This window comes from Carcharhinus amblyrhynchos, chromosome 1 (genome assembly GCF_965287045.1).
Source record: "Carcharhinus amblyrhynchos chromosome 1, sCarAmb.v2.hapA, whole genome shotgun sequence".
Taxonomy (NCBI): domain Eukaryota; kingdom Metazoa; phylum Chordata; class Chondrichthyes; order Carcharhiniformes; family Carcharhinidae; genus Carcharhinus; species Carcharhinus amblyrhynchos.
The window spans coordinates 158,366,124-158,387,216 of NC_137324.1; the positions used below are offsets into that span (position 1 = coordinate 158,366,124).

General features: G+C 44.1%; 1 protein-coding gene across 1 annotated transcript in view; it reads right to left on the reverse strand.

Annotated features, from left to right (window-relative positions):
• slc7a11 (solute carrier family 7 member 11) overlaps window positions 1-21,093 on the reverse strand; it is a 179,235-nt gene that overhangs the window by 34,963 nt on the left and 123,179 nt on the right. Inside the window, exons 7-8 of the mRNA XM_080194466.1 lie at window positions 14,429-14,552; window positions 2,680-2,783 (exon numbers count right to left, since the gene is read on the reverse strand). Coding sequence (XP_080050592.1) covers window positions 2,680-2,783; window positions 14,429-14,552 — 228 coding nt within the window. The remainder of the gene's footprint in view (window positions 1-2,679; window positions 2,784-14,428; window positions 14,553-21,093) is intronic.

Here is a 21,093-nt window from a genome sequence, read left to right on the forward strand (position 1 = left end):
GGCTGGTACAATGGAAATTTTAAACCTTTTAGCTGCTCAAATCAGAGCATTGGTTAGGCATTTTTACATTTGTAGTCCAAAGCAATAATTGATATTTTGTAACAAGGGAGCCAGTCAGCTATGAAACAAACTGGTAATAATAAGTCTGGATCATCGCCATTGGAAGGTGCCAGGTCCTTAGATAATTCCGTATCTGGAATTGACGCGTGGTTTATATTGGGCTACTGCATTAGAACTTGCAAACTGACAAGGAAGAGTGGCAGAATCACCACATTGGAGCAAGATATCTTGCCATTCTTTAACCTCAGAATGGTGCCTGACCTGATTGGTAGAGGGGATGGAATGACTGGAGATGTCGAAGGTTGTGGCAGAGAATGGATGATTAAGCAAAACATACTATGATGATACGCATCAGTTGTAAACCAGTCAAGTACTGTGACAGTACTGTGCCTTTAAGAAGTGTATTTTAATCATGCTTCTCTGCAGAGTGTTTCTGCAATCTTTGGCAATTTTTGCACCGTGTTATCCACCATCAGTGTCCTTTATTGTTGCTGAGGCAGTATAATTGATATCATGTTGATTTTAATCTAGACGAACACAATTTTCTGTGGTTTTAATGAGTCCCCTGGGGTTGTTGAGTGGAGTTGATTGACAGTTTATTTCATGTGGCTAAGGACAGCTATGCTTCAAAAAAATGTCCAGTTTTAGTTTTAGTTTCAATTCAGTTGCGGCCAAAAACTGGCGGAAGAAGGCAATGTCTCTATCCAGAGGCTTTTTGAAAGTTTCCAAGACTGCAGGGCCTTGGAGATTTGAGGCAACCTTCAAAGGCCAACTCACAGTGGGTGTTAAAATTTGCAAATCCAGCATCACGTCATCACACTTGTTTTTGTGTCAAGTCTGAAGAAGTGTGTGGGATGATGTTTATCTTGGAACAACAGAGATAGCCAGCTGTTACAGATCATACTGTGTCATATTTAAGTTTTATAATTCGTAAAAGTGATACTAATTCTTGTTATTACACTTTAGCTGTGTTCTTAAATAAACTTTGTTTGATAAAAGCTCCCTAGTGGGTCACTTGAATCATATCTGGAGTGAAACATCTTATGCTCACCTGTGCCAAAATCAAATATAAAACTTAGAGCCTAGGCTAACTTAAAAAAAACACCTTCGAGTTTCTGGTCTGGGTTTTAACAGTGATAGATCCTGACATTCTACAGGATTGATCACCAGGTGTCTGACCATTACTAGGTCAAAAATGGCTAATTACTTTGTGGCCTTTTTGAGGGTTTCTGCTTGGTCTTTTGCATAGTTGAAATGGTAATCCCACAGAACTCCAGGGTTATATCATTTTAAAGAACTATTATTTTTAAGTATGTTATTGCACAGCATACATTGATTCCAATTGCTTTAAGTCCTCACTTATGTTTATAGAAATCACAACTTTAAATGAAATGACTTTAAGTGAACCATGGGTTTCCATAGGAATCAATGTTAAAACCAGAATTAGGTTCTTTCAGACATTTCTTGCAAAGAAATAAACAATCTACCACTGTGTGCGGCACTGTGCATTTCTAGCTGGATTAACTCGCAACATAATACGTATCGCTAAATATAAAAGAAATACAACACACAATACATTTAAATTCTTTTTTTTTAAATTACAGTACTCACCTCGGTACACAGTACTTTTGGATTGACTAGGCTTCATCCAGTGGCAGCAAATAGTCGGTGCAGGTAGCAGCTGAAGTTCTGACCTTTTGTTATTCTTTCACAGGATGTGGACGTCGCTGGCTAGGCCAGCATTTATTGTCCATCCCTAACTGTCCTTGAGAAGGTGGTGGTGAGTTAAGTTCTTGAATCAATGCCGTCCATGTGATGGAAGTATACCCACAACGCTGTTGTTAGGAAGGGGTTTCCAAGATATTGACCCAGCAACAGCAAAGGAATGGTAATATAGTCAGGATGGTGTATGATTTAGACGATAACTTGCATGTAGTGGTGTTCCCACTCATTTGCTGCTCTTGCACGGGTTTGCAAGGTGCTGCCCAAGGAGGCTTGATGTGTTGCTCTATGCACACTGCTGCCAGTCTGTGTAAGGGGATGGATGGATGTCACAGTATTTATAAGGCTGGTCCGGTTATGTTTCTGGTCAATGGTAACCCCCCCCCTCAAGATGTTGTTTGTGACTACCTGTCATCTCTGCCATGAGATGAAGCTCAGGACTTTAGTGCGAGTTCAGCAGCGAAGCCAGAAGTTGGACATGGCTGAAGAACAGACCCTGAGGACTAAGTGATGAACAGAGGCCAAAGGCAAGAGTAAGAGTCAGAGATGCTGGGAGAGGGAGGAAGCATGTCTCTATGTAAGGACAAAACACTGCAGGAAAAGTCATGTGAATAGACAGGCCACAGAAGAGGAAGTCTGTGGCAAATGATGTTGAAACAGCTCCAGCAACCTTAAATAGATATAGTGACATTAACTATCCAAATTATGTTAAAATGAAACAACTTTACGTGAGTTGCTGCTGGGAGGGCACTCACCGTACGCAAATTAAATTTTTTGAAGGGGCAATTTTGTTTTGTGAGCATAAATATATCTTCATTCCCAATTTATCTGATCATATTTGTTCTTTCCCGTTGTTCTGACACATTTTTAAAACCCGTAAATGGACTGATTCCTTACCTGGCAACTGCAAAGATGCCTCCATTCATGGACCCAAAGCAGGAAAGAGCGACAAAGATTGGCACCGCTATAGAGAACTTGCCCATCAACCGCTCCGCAAAGGTCTAAACAATGAGAGTGCAGTTAAAATCAATCCCACACAGTAAGCATTCTTACAACACCAGGTTAAAGTCCAACAAGTTTATTTGGTATCACAAGCTTTCGGAGTGCTGCTCCTTCATCAGGTGAGTGTATCCCATACAGTTAACTGCAAAATCAATTATAATAATTTTGGGATTTGGATTTAAATTTTCATTTCCATGTAAACAAGAATAAGAAAAATAGCACGTGAAAACAAAAACAAAACCCAAAAGAGGTCATAATGGTAGTACTAATCTGCCATTGGGACTGTGCAGGAGGCCACTAAAACCCACCATCAAATGGCCAAGACCTGAAGATTCGGTTACCTTCAACAAAATGGCTGTCCATTCCCTGATAAGGGGGCAATAAGTTTGTCCTGTCATTTTACTGTGGCCTACTTCAGATATGGGAGGCCTCTTTCAGCACTGCTCTGACACCTCAGTGGCTGAGCATATCTGCTGTGCCAATACAGATGCGGGCATTGCTTTTGAATATTTAAATGATCCCAACCTGGAGGTCAGAGGTAGGACAAAGCAACAGTTCACCTCCTGTCCCCCCACGGATGCATGGGATTGAGGGTGATTTAGTGGTTTGGATCAGGAATTGGCTAGCTGATAGAAGACAGAAGATGGTGGTTGATGGGAAATATTCAACATGGAGTTCAGTTACTAGTGGTGTACCGCAGGGGTCTGTTTTGGGGCCACTGCTGTTTGTCATTTTTATAAATTACCTAGATGAGGGTGTAGAAGGATGGGTTAGTAAATTTGCAGACGACACTAAAGTCGGAGGAGTTGTAGACACTGAGGATGGATGTTACAGTTTGCAGAGGGACATAGAGAAGCTGCAGAGCTGGGCTGAGAGGGGCAAATGGAGTTTAATGCAGAAAAGTGTGAGGTGATTCACTTTGGAAGGAGTAACAGGATTACAGAGTATTGGACTAATGGAAAGACTGTTGGTAGTGTGGATGAGCAGAGACATCTTCGTGTACATGTGCATAGATCCCTGAAAGTTGGCACTCAGGTTGATAGGGTTGTTAAGAAGGCATATGGTGTGTTAGCTTTTGTTGGTAGAGGGATTGAATTTCAGAGCCGAGAGATCATGTTGCAGCTGTACAAAACTCTGGTGCGGCCGCACTTGGACTATAGTGTACAGTTCTGGTTGCCACATTATAAGAAAGATGTGGAAGCATTGGAAAGGGTGCAGAGGAGATTTACCAGGATGTTGCCTGGTATGGTGGGAAGGTCTTATGAGGAAAGGCTGAGGGACTTGAGGTTGTTTTTGTTAGAGAGAAGGTTAAGATGTGACCTAATTGAGGCATACAAGATGATCAGAGGATTAGATAGGGTGGACAGTGGGAGGATTTTTCCTCAGATGGTGAGGGCTAACACGAGGGGACATAGCTTTAAATTGAGGGGTGATAAATATAGGACGGATGTCAGAGGTAGGTTCTTTACTCAGAGGGTAGTAAAGGTGTGGAATGCCCTGCCTGCAGCAGTAGTGGACTTGCCAACTTAAAGGGCATTCAAATGGTCATTGGATAGGCATATGGATAATATTGGAATAGTTTAGGTTAAAGAGTCATTAGATTGGTTCCACTGGTCGGCGCAACATCGAGGGCTGAAGGGCCTGTACTGCGCTGTAATGTTCTATGTTCTATGCACTTTCATCCCCCTGATCTGAGGAAATGTTTCCCTTTTATCCATGAGTGAAGATCTAAATAAAACTCTATAATAAACTGGCATGCAGGTACATATGCATAATCTCACCAAGGAACAACAGTTATACGCTTAATAAGTATATTCTTCACTAATACACACTTCAAAAATATAAACTAAGGAACAATATATTTTGCAATTATGCCCCAGGCTAATGTTACTAGCAACCACACGCTGAGCTGGTGCATATTTCTTTTCACACATAAACACTTAGTAAGTATATATTTAATAAGTACAGACTTGGCAGTACTAGTGTATGGATACGTTATACCCAATTTGTAAAACTGTCCATTTTGTGACAAGGGCAGTCCATTTCTTGAAATCCCCAGTCTACCCGCATAATTCATGAAACAGGCAGTTTGAGTTAAAGTTTAAGTTTATTTATTTGTTACGAGTAAGGCTTACATTAACACTGCAGTGAAGTTACTATGAAATTCCCCTGGTCACCACACTCTGGCACCTGTTTGGGTCAATGCACCTAACCAGCACATCTTTCAGGTTGATCACCCAGTTCATGAAATGGGCATTGGAAAACTTGCCCAGTTCATGAAATGGCTAACTATTATGAATAAAAAATAAAATATCATTCACAAATGCATAATTTGCTTAATTCTGTTTACTCTCCTCTTATGTTTCATCCAGTATTATATCCAAACTATTCAGATACAGCTCATATTCATTAATGATTACAAAAACAAATAAAGAAACAATTCATACATGCATAATGTGCCTTTATTCAATGCACATTTCAGATTCAGTGTGACATCTAAATATATCAAATTAATTGCTTTATGTTCTATTATATTTCATTCAGGATCATACCCAAGCCTTTCAAATAGCTTACACATCAGCGCTTACAAAAACAGCATGAATACAATTTATACATATTTAATATGCCAGTACTGTCAGCACTGACCAGCATTGTCACAGGACTTGTGTCAGCGGAGACCTGTTTTCAAGCAGAAACATTGTCTGGATAAGAAGTTACTCCTGCAGTGACATCTCTGGAAGCCTTGCCGACATCAAGCACTTTGAACATGTACAAGCTCACAAAGACTGAGTTATTCTGGTTTACTGTCTTTTGCACTCAGTCCATTGTACTGCATAAATTCAAAATGATTACAGGCAAGTTTGCCCATCGTAATCCCCTTAGCTGTTCCAGTGCTGAAGCTAGTCCCATCTGCTGTCAGCACCACACCTTTGGTGGGTCACCTTTGCTGTGGTCAAGACACTGGGACATCTACATTGTCTAGCGGCACAGTGGCACAGCGGTTAGCACTACTGCATCACAGCGCCAGGGACCCGGGTTTGATTCTGGCTTGGGTCACTCTCTGTGTGGAGTCTGCAAGTTCTCCCTGTGGCTGTGTGGGTTTCCTCTGGGTGCAGTCTGAAAGATGTGCCGGTTAGGTCCATTGGCCATGTTAAGTTTTCCCTTAGTGTACCTGAACAGGCGCCAGAATGTGGCAACTAGGGGATTGTCACAGTAACTTCATTGCAGTGTTAATGTAAGTCTATTTGTGACACTAATAAAATAAACTAAACAACACCCAACAGCCTGAAATGACCTTGTGCTGCATGCCATCATCTGCTTATCTTGCACTGTAATGCTCGGGTGTGCCAGCTTCCTTGCATATCTGGCAGGATGAAGTTCTTCATCAGATTTAGGGCTATTAGTTGATGATCCAGAAGCCTGCTCAGAATCATTCATAGAAGATGGTCCCAGGGATGTCTCAGGATTGTCTATATTGAATGACCCAGGGACTGGCTCAGCCATGTTGGGTGATTCAAGAGCCAACTCAAGGTTATCAATCGTGGATAGTCCCGGGATCTTCCATGTTACACGGTCCAGGGACTAACTTGGAGGCATCAGTGGTGAATGGTTCTGGGCCAGCTCAGATTGCCGAGAGAGGATGACCCAGGGGCCAATTCAGGACCAGGAGTTTCCATGTTTTCCTCAAGAAGTCTTTCCAGTTCTTCTTCAATGGCTATGAAGTTTCCATTGAAGAATTCATCTGATAACCCTGATCTGAGGTTGCACCATAGTTTGTTTCTGGTGAGTGCTTGGCAAGGAGTCATCTTCATTGCTTCATGGCAACCACTATTAATTGCCCAATAAACAAAGTGGACATCCTAGACCCACTGAGCACATTAGTTGTCCAGTCCATTAGCTTCAGCTTCATATCACCATGACTGTGTTTCACCAAGTCTTGACCAGCTCTTCCCACAGTGTTGCCAGTTCCTGGTTGACTTGTGCCTTGAATCTGCTTCCATTATCTGACTAAAGAATATGTGGAGCTCCGATGTCATAAGAACATAAGAACATAAGAAATAGGAGCAGAAGTAGGCCATCTGGCCCTTCGAGCCTGCCCCGCCATTCAATAAGATCATGGCTGATCTGTCGTGGCTCAGTTCCACTTTCCCGCCCTCTCCCCATAACCCTTAATCCCTTCTCTTATTAAAAACCCATCAACCCGCTTCTTAAAAATATTTAGCGAGGCAGCCTCCACCACTTCAACGGGCAGAGAATTCCAGAGATTCACCACCCTTTGAGTGAAGAAGTTCCTCCTCAACTCCGTTCTGAACCGCCCCCCCTTTATCTTGAGGCTGTGCCCCCTAGTCCTACTGTCTTTTTTGAGCGGGAAGAGTCTCTCCACCTCTATCCTATCCATCCCATTCATCATCTTATACGTCTCAATGAGATCTCCCCTCATTCTTCTAAACTCTAACGAGTACAAGCCTAGTTTATTCAGCCTCTCCTCATAGCTCAACCCCCTCAACTCCGGTATCAGCCTAGTAAACCTCCTCTGCACTCCCTCCAAGGCCAAAATATCCTTGCGCAGGTGCGGCGCCCAAAACTGCACACAGTACTCCAGCTGCGGCCTCACCAATGCCCTATACAGCTGCAGCAAGACCTCCCTACTTTTATATTCAATCCCCCTCGCTATGAAGGCCAGCATCCCATTCGCCTTCCTGACCACCTGCTGCACCTGCAAGCTGGGTTTTTGCGACTCATGCACAAGGACCCCGAGGTCCCTCTGCACCGTCGCCTGCTGCAGTTTTTCGCCACGTAAGTAATAGTCCTTCCTGTCTAGAAAATGAGAAGCAGCTCAAGGGCAACCTTAGCTGCTGTCATGGATTTCAGAGGGCAAAAGATGTGGACCTTGGCCAGGTAGTTAATGAAGTACAGTCTGAAACAATAATGTCTGTCCTTCAAAGTCTGCATGTCAACCAAGTCTACATGTCCACATTTATTCAAGTTGTTAACAGACACAATCTGCACTGCTGCACTTTTTTACTTCCCTGATGATCTAGTGGTTAGGATTTGGCGCTTTCACCGGCATGGCCTGGGTTCAATTCCGGGTCAGAGCAAAGCATTTTCTGTGTGGAGCTTGCATGTTCTTCCCATGTCTGCGTGGGTTCCTTGCAGGTGCTCCGGTTTGCTCCCACATTCCAAAGGCATGTGAGTCAGATGATTAGCCGTGCTAAATTGCCCTTTAGTGTCAGGGGAATTAGTGGGGTGAATAGGGAGGATCACGAGGATAGGGTCTTGGTGAGATTGTTGTAGGTGCAGATTCCATGGGGCAAATGGCTTCCTTCTGCACTGGAGGGATTCTATGATTCTATGACAGAGGTCTCACAACCAGTCCTGTTGCTGCCTCCTGCCTGTGATGCTTTTCTATGCATCTCTCACAGTGTCTAATGATGACTTTGAGAGATCATGGGATGTTTGCATATTTTTCAGAAAGTTCCTTGTGAGTTTCCTTTTCACCCCCATGACCAATTTGTTGCATGTCATCTCAGATGATTTCCTTGTTAGCCAGGTACTTACCATTGCTTTTAGTAATGTTGCACACACCACCTAGACATGCAAGCATGAGAGGTTTCTGAATGTGATACTAATTTCTTCAGAGTTTCTGTCCAGTTTTCCCATGCTTGATGACAGCAATAACCTTCTGTTCATATTCAGCAGACCACAAACTAGCATAGCTCTTAATACAGTCTTCAATGTTTGCAAGGGTATGTTGGTTGGTATAGATTTATATGCTGATATACTGCTTCTACAAGAGATGTGAATGCTATCACATTTTCATCTTGATACTACAAAGGAGAGGTCAACTTGTCACCAATGAACTGCTAAGTGTTCCTTGCCATATGACCCTTTGAAGTCAACACAATGAAATAGGCAGTTTGACTGCTCATTTCATGAAATGGCCAATACTTGGGCAGCACAGAGGCACGCTGGTTAGCACTGCTGCCTCACAGTGCCAGGGACCCAGGTTCGATTTCTGGCTTGGGTCACTGTCCGTGTGGAGTTTGCACATTCTCTCCGTGTCTTGCGTGGGTTTCCTTCGGGTGCTCTAGTTTCTTCTCACAGTTGAAAGATGTGTGGGTTAGGTGAATTGGCCATGCTAAATTGATCCTTATTATTAGGGGGACTAGCTAGGTAAATACAAGAGGTTGTGGGGGTAGGGCTTGGGTAGGATTATGGTTGGTGCAGACTCAATGGGCTGAATGGCCTCCTTCTGCACTGTAGGATTCTATGATGCTTTCATTTCCAGTATGGAATTGCACACTTTCCATCAACTGCTTCGAAGTTAGATGTGAACTGGTCCCATTTCAACTTAGATCAAATTTTACATCTTCCACCAACCACCATCTATGTCTTTGGAGAGAAACCTGCTTTCCCAAACTGACAATATTCATGCTGATATTGAGCAACTTAGTACATGACATTAAGCTGATAAACTACACCAGGTTTGAGTCACAATTCCACAAATAAGATTTTAAAACTCATACATAACACTGGCTATTCCATGGAATGAACGGTCAAACTACCTATTTCATGATCTGCCCCACAGGGTTTGCCCAGTTCATGAAACGGATTCCACCAGCATCCATTTCATGAAATGAGAGGTTCATAGAATCCTATAGTGCAGAAGGAGGCCATTCAGCCCATCAAGTCTGCACCAACCACAATCTCAGCCAGGCCCTATCCTCATAACCCTATGCATTTACCCCAGCTAATCCCCCTGACACTAAGGAGCAATTTAGTATGGCCATTCCACCTAACCCACACATCTTTGGAGTGTGGGAGGAAACCGGAGCACCTGGAGGAAACCCATGCAGACATGGGGAGAATGTGCAGACGCCACACAGACAGTGATCCAAGGCGGGAATCGAACTCAGGTCCCTGGCGCTGTGAGGCAGCAGTGCTAACCACTGTGCCACCATGCCACAAATTCACAAATCACGTGCAACACATGTATTCAGCCTGCTTAACTGGAACACATTTAAATATAAATTACTTCAGAAAGGTTTTACTGGTCTCCTTTGGAACTTTCCCACAACACAGACCAAAACTTCAAAAAGAAAGTGAAAACTCAACTTTTTCTGCTTAAGTGCACAGATTTGTCAGTGAACATAATGACCACACAATCTGTTCATCAATGATCACACAGACAGTTCATCAACTGAACCATCTTTATCTTTCCAGATGCTAAGTTATTTCTTTCCTTTTACAATTTTCTTCCCTCTTTCCTCTGAAAGTGCTGATTTGCTGCCAAGGCGCTGAGACCAATCCTTAATGCTGTCAAGAAATGTAGTCATCTAACACAGCATAAAGTGGAGATCAAACCTGGACATTTCCTGATCTTAAATTTTATTTAGTAGTCACAAGTAAGGCTGACATTAACACTGCAATGAAATTACTGTGAAAACCCCCGAGTCGCCACACCCCGGCGCCTGTTCGGGTCAGTGCACCTAAACAGCACGTCTTTCAGAACGTGGGAGGAACCTGGAGCACCCGGAGGAAACCCACGCAGACATGGGGAGAACGTGCAAACTCCACACAGATAGTGACCCAAGCCGGGAATTGGACCCTTGTCCCTAGAGCTGTGAGGTAGCAGTGCTACCGTGCGGCCGTGCTGATCTGTAGCATTTAGCTGAGCCGTTGCGGAGATTTGACTACTGGTTGTTTCCATAGATATTCAAGACAAATATCACATTGGCTTCCAGCTGAGTGTCGTCTTTTAAAATGTTAAATTCATAAACATGTCAAAATAATTACATATATATTTATATCAATAATTAGTCTGTAAAGAACTGTGTTTAATTGATTCCTGAAATGAGAAAGGCCAGATTATCTTGCCTGATGAAATCCCAACTGATTTATAAGGTATTCCTTGTCAGTGCAATAAATTCTGTATTTGGGAGCTATTTAGTTGAGTATTCACTTCATGCTATTTATGTAAAATATTTCCTTTTCCACCTTGAAGATCCCCTGGGTAGGGACAAAATATTAAATTCACAGGACTGCATTGAGCCAAAATAGAACACACTACAACACTGAATAATAAACTGGGATGTGTTTTTTTCTCTCTAAATTGTCAGCCATGCCATAGAATATCGAAGTACGTCTGCGGCCAAATGTGCTGTCACCTCAGTGACCAGGCTTCAATCCACCTCCCCGGATATGCAACAGCCATCTCCTCTCTGCGCCGGCTACAAAGATAGAAGATTAGGGCAGTTTCAAGCTCAGTCCCAAGTGGGCCTGTGAGCACAGTCAACGCTGTCTGCCTTTCAGCAGCACATAACAAGCAATCTTATTTCGCGAGGCCATAAGTGCTCTGAAATATGGAAAAGGTCAGGCCACTGCTCCTTCAGATTGCAGTTAAATTCGTACTTAAGGCAGAGTGGAAGGAGTTTAACTCTGCATCAAGTCCCTGATACGCCTGACCTGGATGAGCTTGAAGCTAATAATGGACACAAGAAATGGGAAGAGTACACGCATCTTCCATTTTGATGAGCACAAAAAGAACAAAAAACTTCTCACAGGAGTGAACTATTAGTGAAATGGATGAGCTTTATTTCCGGGGAGTAAGTTAAATTGTGCCCCCTTTCCCTTTGTTTCCTTAAGTCACTCTATGTTGCATACCAGTCCTTGGGCTGCTAGAGTGAGCAGGGGCTCGAGTATTAATTCTATAATCTGTTGCCTGGAAAGAATGTGGGGAGGTGATGGTCTCGTGGTATTGTCACTGGACTAATTATCCGGAGACCCAAGGTCTTGCTGTGGGCACCCAGGTTCAGATCCCATCACGGCAGATCATAGGATTTGATTCCAGCAACTGCTCCAGGAACTCAAAGACTAATAGGGAACAAAGAAAATTACAACACAGGAACCGGCCCTTCTCCAAGCCTGCACTGACCATGCTGCCCAACTGAACTAAAACCCCCTATCCTTCCAGGGACCATACCCCTCTATTTCCATCCTATTCATGTATTTGTCAAGACGCCCCTTGAAAGTCACTATTGTATCTGCTTCCACTACCTCTCTCATCAGCGAGTTCCAGGCACCCACCACCCTCTGTGTAAAAAACATGCTCATGTTGACTATGAATCCATTTCCGGTTGTTGTAAAAATCCATCTGTTAACACTAATGACCGATAGAGGCACCAGGCCCATAGCAATGTGGTTGTCTGTTAAATAACCTCTGAAATGGCTGAATAAATCAGTCGGTTCAAGGGAAGTTGGGGATGGGCAACAAATGATGGTCCCACCAGCGACCCCCTTGTTCCATGAAAGAACAAAGGAAAAAACAATTTAGCGATAATCCTTTCTCTAGCTTGGTGCTTTCCACTAATAATTATAGAACTCCTACAGTGCAGAAAGAGACTATTCGGCCCATCGAGGCTGCACCAACATCAATCTCACCCAGGCCCTATCCCTGTGACCCCACGTATTTACCCTGAAAATTTCCCTCCCTGACACTAGGGGGCAATTTAGCATAGCCAATCCACCTAACCCATACATCTCTGGGATAACGATAGAGTTAGTTTCCAAATAGCGTGGACATTATACCCTCTGTGAATCACACTGACACTCTGTAAGCTGCGGTGTACTCTGCACATAAATAAATTGATCCTTTTGGACAGTACAAGGAGGGCACCTTTTGCCCACCCATTCCATTTTTCACAGCAGTGAAGACGTCTTGCCACTGGCTGTCCGCAAGATCTTCCGGTCCCACCGATGTCTGTCAGGAGATCTGCTGGTGGGAAGTGTCGGAAAATCATACCCATTGTCGCCTAATGTGCGCTGGGAAATATTTCGGCTGGGTGGGAGACACTAGGCATTTGGAAGGCAAGCGTTGGGGGGAGGCTGAAATTTGATGTTAAAAGCGTATGATCTGACCTTCAGCATCAATCACAAATGCCTGATCAGTGTTCTAGCTGCATTAGGATATGGGTCTATACAGCCCAGTGTCCCACAGGTGCTGATAGCCTTTGTACTTGCTATTTGCGATAGGTCGGACTTTGCAAGTTATAGACCTCGAGTGGAATCTTCCAAAAATTGTTCGGAGGCCGGGATTTCCAACCTCACCGGTGGCTGGGATTCTTCAGTTCCACTGCTGTAAAAGGAGTTTCGGCTGGGCACCAAATTTTCCATTCTCGCTGGAAGTGGGGACGAGATTGGAGAGTCCCGGCCAGAGTGTCAGACTCTGACTGAAAACCGGTGTGTTTCTCTCCGCAGACTCAGAGGAGTGTTCAGGCCAGGTTCTGCACTTTGTGCACACAACATCTGGGGGCATGGTTTCTGTTGTCATTCTGGTAGGGAGGGGCCAGATACAGCTGGCTCCATAGTGATCAGGATCCATCTGAAAAGGGTGCCCCTGATCTGCATTGAAAATGAAGTTCCCCCAAAACCCCCTCCCTGTGGACATGGAGGACCACCCTGACAAGCACCCCCAGCTCAGGATGCACTGGGGGCACTCTCCCCTCCCCCCGCAACCCCCCACACCCCGATACCACATAAGTATAAGGAGGCACATTCCCCCCCACCACCACGTGAGTATTGGGGACACTCCCCCCTTCACGGGCATGCACAGAAACCCTCCACCCCGTCAGCTTTAAAGAGTGCTCCCCTCTCTCTGAGCCCCCTGCACCCTCACATCTCCTATCTCCCCCTCACTTTCCACCTCACTCCATATAAAGGGAACCCGCCCTCTCTCTGGAGGGGGGTTACCCCCCCCAATGCCAGATCCCCCCTTGGCAAAGCTTCCTTCATGCGCTCTCTGTCCACTTGGCACTGCCCTTCCCTGTTCCCCCTCGACATTGCACCCTGGCAGTACCTCCCCACAACGTCCTGGGGGAGAGAACTGCTAGGATGGCGGGGGCAATGCCCAGGCTTGTCCTTCAACTTCCTGTGCCTACAGGAAGCTCCGTACCCCCGGAATGGTCATCACAGCCCATCGTCACTTTATGAAAATCAGCAGTGAATCGCACCGGTGTGGTGTCACACCATCAGGCGGGGGAGTTGGGAGGAGGGGGAGGGATATGTCATGGGTGGAAGCTATGGCAATAAGCCATTTATTTATATTTAAATGGATTGAAATTCATGGGAATCAGGTTGACACCCTTTCAGATTTGCACCCATGGTGAATGGGGCTGCTAGATGGTGCCCGTGATGTTGCCCACTCAGGGGTACAGCTTACAGACACCTGCTGTTCATCAGCTTACTGGTCACCCACTGTTGCAGAATCTAGCTGTAAATGCGATATATATCACCCATTTTGGCTCTGTCAACCAAGCTCTATTCTCGCCATCACAATGGGGGCGGATTATTCACGTATTTGAAATCATCCTTCCAGGCAACCAAGTCTATTTTCAGGTATTTCCTCCCACCTTATACACCTTATACCTGCAAGCTGTATTAGCAATCCATTAAACTGCAGAAAAGATGGAAAATTGAACAATAATATTTTGAATTCCGCTAATTCAGCTTTGCTCTGTATTTGAGAAGGATAGCAGAAGATTGTTGGTCATGTATCGTGTCTGCAACCATTTGTAAATTGAAGCATACTCTCCATTTCAAAAGATCACTGTGTTCTTTCACATAAATTTCAGGCTTTATTACTTACCACGGCGACTGCTTCAGAGGCCAAAAGCTCCTCAGGACTCATCACAGCAAAATAAGCTACATTTGTTAACACATATCCGACTGTTACAACCAGCATTGATATGCAGATAGCAAGAGGTATATTCCTGGAAAAAAACAACAAAACATTTTTTAATAACAGAATATTCTAAAGACCTGTAATTTATGAAATTCACCTTTTTTCGAGCAAGTATTGTTGCATTGTGTTTGATTGCATTTTAATAATGTATGAGGCATAATAAAATGTCCTGTACATTGCAGATGTTTATGCTATTTATCCGTGTCCATTGTATGGTAATTGTAACTTTTTATATTCAGCTATATCGTAATGGATAATGTGCAACAATATCCAATATCATATCAGAATTATTTTATAATTAGTTCTATGCTCAGATACACTGTTATTCCTAACCCTGTTCAGTTATTCTGTAGTAATATAAGATCTATTCAATCATAGTGTAATCATTATGTGAATTCAGCTGTACTGTCCTAATTTTAACAGTGCTCAGTTGTATTGCAACCATTGTTACATGTTAGATTGTATTGTGCATTTAATATATCCATTTGTATGATACACAATTGCCTTTACTTGCTCTCCAATCATAATGTGTGTTCAATTGTGGTTAAAGTATGGTCAGTGATGGGGGATCATGTGCGAACCGCTATCTAAACAAATGACCGTTCAAATATTCTGTTGGGTGCACTGACCCCGATTTTAAAGCTTGTGTTTCCTTTTGGACCAGGCCCTACCTGAAAGAAAAACTCAACCTTTGGGTTTCTAGGGAAGATTAAAAACTGAATCTGAAGCTGAGTGAAACTGGGTAAAAGATACAGAGCCTGCTGAGCTTGGATCAGTCTGTAATATAGTGCATGCAGGCTGAAGAAGGGAAAGGCTGGCTCCAGGAACTGGCAATAGACAAATACCAGGGCTGCAGCAGCTGTTTATGTTATCTGAAGTAAGTAAGTGATTACCTAGCTGTACAATGCACAGGGTTGTCACAGAGGATTTGGACAAAGGCAATGCTGCTGGATCTACACCATCAAGATTGTCATGGACAGAGCCAAGGAGGTCCAAAGATGTGCAGGTTAGGTGGATTAGCCATTTTAAATTACCCCTTAGTGTTCCAAAATGTGTAGATTAGGGGATTAACAGGGTAAAAACGCTTGGGGTTTCGAGGATAGTTGTGGGGGGGGGGGGGGGGGGGGGGTGCGGTGGGCCTGGGTAAGATGCTCCTTTGGAGAGTTGGTGCAAACTCAATGGGCTGAATGACCTCCTTCTGCACTGTAGGGATTCTATGATTCCATGACACTCTGGAAATGTTCACCATTGTGGTAAGGTTGGATGGGAGTTAAGGCTGATGAGAATTAGTGGCTAAATCCTCAAAGAAAAGGAGCTGGAATTCCACCTGATGAAGACCAGAGCTTTGGAGGACTTTGTGGCTGATATAAACTCAGTGGAGTGCCCAGTAAATCAATGAAATGTATCCTTGTGGTATCTGCTCTTGAATGCGTAATTTGTGATATATACTGACCATAATTTGCTATTAATCTGTGTTTGGTTTATGTTGATTTTGGTTTGATTGTTAAAGTAGAAGTTTTAAAAATGAAATCTTATCGATTGGTAAATTCAGTTCTTTTGGGTTTCTTTGGCCTCCAATGGAATGTCAACATAGTTGTACAGATAAGTTACATTTGTGGCATTATGTTTTAATCATTGAAATGTTTGCTTTAATCAAATGCCTGTTTACTAGTGCTCATTCCCACTGTGCAAATCTATTTTGTGATGATAGTAGTGCAATGGATGCATTTTATGTTTAAAGGGAATATTTTAAAAATTAGCTTTATGCTACAGGCAATCAGTGTGTCTGGTTGGAATGCAGCCCATGTTATGGGGGAGCTGGATAATTAGTTATTTCAATCTTGCAAGTATTTATTTTTAGAACTAATGGACTTCTGTTTATCGAAGTCCTCCTGGGATTTCTGATCAGAGTGATTGTGAGGGTCGTGTGATGATGTGGTTTATGTGCAGATCTGGGTCTGTGGAAAAAGAAAAGAGCTTTTTTAGAAAGCAGTTAGTTGCAGCTGAAGTTAGTAGAATGTTGCAGGCTTCGAGAACCTCTCTCTCTAAAAGCTCCAAGAACGTTAACAAATGTTAAAGTGAGTATGCCTGGGTTTGCGAACTGTATTTATTTAAAAATTGGTTTGAACTATGCATGAATATGGCTGATTTGGAACTGGAACAGTCATAAGCTGGGAAGTAAAATTGCTTCCTTTCATTTCTAAATATTGTTTAACTGTTAATGGTTAAGCTGCTTCATTTGTTAGCGTTATATGTGAATTGTGTGGTTGTGTGGTTGAAAGAAATGGCGGAGGTTATAGTGGATGCCTTGGTGGTTATTTTCCAGACGTCGCTGGATTCCGGGGAAGTGCCGGAAGATTGGAAAACGGCTAATGTTACGCCGTTGTTTAAGAAGGGTGCCAGGCAAAAGGCGGGGAATTATAGGCCGGTTAGTTTAACGTCTGTGGTAGGTAAAATGTTAGAATCCGTCATTAAGGAGGAAATTGCGAGGCATCTTGAGGGGAATTGCTTGATAGGGCAGACGCAACACGGTTTCATTAAAGGGAAGTCGTGTTTGACAAATTTACTGGAGTTCTATGAGGATGTGTCTAGGGCAGTGGATAGAGGAGAGCCGGTGGATGTGGTCTTTCTGGATTTTCAGAAGGCGTTTGACAAGGTACCTCACAAGAGGTTATTGCAGAAGGTCAGGGGACATGGAGTTGGGGGTAGGGTGTTAGCGTGGATAGAGGATTGGTTGTCAAATAGGAGGCAGAGAGTGGGGGTCAATGGGTGCTATTCGGATTGGCGGTTGGTGACTAGTGGGGTGCCCCAGGGGTCGGTGCTGGGGCCTCAGCTATTTACCATTTATATAGATGATCTGGAGGAGGGAACCGAGTGCAGGGTGTCGAAATTTGCTGATGACACCAAGATTGGGGGAACGGCAAATTGTGCGGAGGGTGTGGAGAGTCTGCAGAAGGATCTAGATAGGCTGGGCGAATGGGCCAGGAAATGGCAAATGGAATTTAATGTTGGCAAGTGTGAGGTGGTCCACTTTGGTAGGAAAAATGGTAGGAAGGACTATTACTTACGAGGCGAAAAACTGCAGCAGGCGACGGTGCAGAGGGACCTCGGGGTCCTTGTGCATGAGTCGCAAAAACCCAGCTTGCAGGTGCAGCAGGTGGTCAGGAAGGCAAATGGGATGCTGGCCTTCATAGCGAGGGGGATTGAATATAAAAGTAGGGAGGTCTTGCTGCAGCTGTATAGGGCATTGGTGAGGCCGCAGCTGGAGTACTGTGTGCAGTTTTGGGCGCCGCACCTGCGCAAGGATATTTTGGCCCTGGAGGGAGTGCAGAGGAGGTTTACTAGGCTGATGCCGGAGTTGAGGGGATTGAGCTATGAGGAGAGGCTGAATAAACTAGGCTTGTACTCGTTAGAGTTTAGAAGAATGAGGGGAGATCTCATTGAGACGTATAAGATGATGAATGGGATGGATAGGATAGAGGTGGAGAGACTCTTCCCGCTCAAAAAAGACAGTAGGACTAGGTGGCACAGCCTCAAGATAAAGGGGAGGCGGTTTAGAATGGAGTTGAGGAGGAACTTCTTCACTCAAAGGGTGGTGAATCTCTGGAATTCTCTGCCCGTTGAAGTGGTGGAGGCTGCCTCGCTAAATATTTTTAAGAAGCGGGTTGATGGGTTCTTGATAAGAGAGGGGATTAAGGGTTATGGGGAGAGGGCGGGAAAGTGGAACTGAGCCACGACAGATCAGCCATGATCTTATTGAATGGCGGGGCAGGCTCGAAGGGCTAGATGGCCTACTCCTGCTCCTATTTCTTATGTTCTTATGTTCTTATGAATAAAGTTTGTTTTACTTTAAAAGATCCATACTTTGTTAATGGAATCACTCCTGGAAATAAATACCTGTCTTCAGATTTATGCCAAAAACAAAAAAATGTTGGGATCTGGTCTGGCTTCCTAATGTAACCTGGCATTCTGTTTATTTATTAGTGTCACAAGTAGGCTTACACTAACAATGTAATGAAGTTATTGTGAAAATCCCTTAGTTGCCACACCCTGGCACCTGTTTGGGTACATTGAGGGAGAATTTCAGAATTACAAGGGACAATTTTAACCCTGTCCAGTTCACAGAAACCAGCAGGTAGGCAGTGAAAATTCAGCTGACAGGCCAGCCTATCCTTGTCCTGCCACCTTCTCATTAGTTATTAATTTTAAGGGAAGGATATGTGTAGGAAACTAACAGGGTCCCTTCCTTAGATATGAAGATTGGCTGTGATACCACACCCAAGCCCCGAATGCTATTTGAAGAAATGAACTGAAATGGGAAGCAATTTGACTTTGCAGACAAGCAAAGAAATGGCCTAAAAAGGTGATTTTTTTTTAAAAAAGTATTTTACATTTTTCTCTGGCACCAGGAAGAGTAAGAGTGCTTGCCTGGGACACACCCATGAAACTTTACACCTCCAGCGTCCCACAGTAGGCAGTGTCCTGCAGTCCTATTCTGTAGCCTCCTGCCGTTCAATGTTCTGCTGCCTACTGTTCAGAAGCAGGCAACTGATCAACAACTTACAGACGAGATTCAAGCATTAAAATCGCCCCAATCTCTCACTGTTAAAGTCGGGGGTGGTGGGGGTGGGGGGAGCAGTTCATCACTCACCGAGGCTCCCACCTGACTCAATTCCGACCCAGGTTAAAAATCAAACAATAGAGATTTGATGTCACAAATCAAACCGGAGCTTTCGCTGGCTGGGCTTGGGCAGAGAGCCAGTGATTTGATTTTTGGATGTGGGTCAGGTCACGATTCATTCTGCGCCCTTGCCTGTCCAGATTGAGGTGGGCAATGCGCAAAGTTTGTGCACCCACCTCAGCCAAATGATCATAACTACCAGATGGTGTTCCACAGATACTGTTGGCTGCTCCAGAGAGATGTCTTTGAGCTTTGCCCAAGCAGGATGATCCCCACTAACAGATGGAATGCTGGGGGGCATTAGTGATATTAGTGGTGAGACACCTACATGTACCTCCAGCTATGTCAGGCACTTCAGCCAAACAGAATACTGCACAACTGTTGACATTCTGCCCTCTCTCTCTTTCACAGAATAAGATTGATTGATTTATCACTGTCATACATATCAGGATACAGTGAAAAGTATTGTTTCTTGTGAGCTATACAAATAAAACATTCTGTTCATAGAGTACAGAGGGGAAATGGAAATGATAAGGTGCAGAATATAGTGTTGCAGCCACTGATAAGGTGAATAGAAGGATCAGCTTAATGCATGATAGGACCATTCCAAAGCCTGATGGCAGCAGAGAAGAAGCAGTTCTTAAGTTGGTTGGCACTTGTTTTCAAATTTCTATATCTTTTACCCGACGAAAGAAAGTGAAAGAGAGAATGTTCGGGGTGCATGGGGTCCTTGATTATGCTGGCTGCTTTCCCGAGGCGGTGGGAAGTATAGATGGGAGTCAGTGGATGGGAGGCTGGTTTGTGTGACAGACTGGGCTACATTCACAACCCTTTGTAGCTTCTTGTGGTCTTGGTCAGAGCAGGAGCCATACCAAGCTGTGATATAACCAGAAAGAATGCTTTCTACCGTGCACGTGTAGAAGTTGGTGAGAGTCGTAGTGAACATGCCAAATTTTTTTAGCCTTCTGAGAAAGTAGAGGCATTGGTGTGCTTTCTTAACTATGGCATCAGCATAGAGGGACCAGGACAGGTTGCAGGTGAGGTGGTAGAAAATAAAAGACAGCCAAGTAGATCTAAGGGTGGACAAGGACACCTGCATATCCTGAGGCCTACAGAGAAGGCTCTTTAGAATGCTGGCTAAGATGAAATCTACACCTTTGAGGACATTGAGGATGATAGCATTTTCCAGCTTGTTCCCCTTTTCAGCTTCCAGCACACATTCATCCTGTTAGTTGATATCTTGAGCAAACTGTAGGTAGTGTGGCCTTGGACCTCCTACTTTCAGCCCAACCACAGGCTCTCACACCAACCTTCCCCTTTTGATTTCTTGCTTTCAGATACTCAAGTCCTGTTGCCTCCCAGCTGTGGAATCCCAGAACAGCAACAGTACTGCAATGATAATATGGCTCTATCACTTAATTTAATGCTCACTTCCACGAGCTTAGACACTGGTGCTGCACCTAAACTGGAGTTGGTATAGAGCTGGAATCAGTATGCTGTGAATAAATTGGGCATGAGTCAGGCTACAGGTAGGCCACAGTTTTAAAGTTTATTTATCAGTGTCACAAGTAGGCTTACATTAACATTGCAATGAAGTTAATGTGAAAATCCCCTAGTTGCCTAGAGGGAGAATTTTAGCATGACCAATGCACCTCTTTCGAGCACCCTGAGGAAACCCAAGCAGACACGGGGAGAACATGCAGACTCTGCATGGACAGTGACCCAAGTCAGGAATCGAACCTGGATCCCTGGTGCTGTGAGGCAGCAGAGCTAACCACTGTGCCACCATGCCACCCATGTAAAGCATGGTTCATTTGTCAGCTCACCAGAGGGTGAAGTGGAAACCTGCTGCATAACATCATTCTGTAAAACGTCAGGATAACACCAA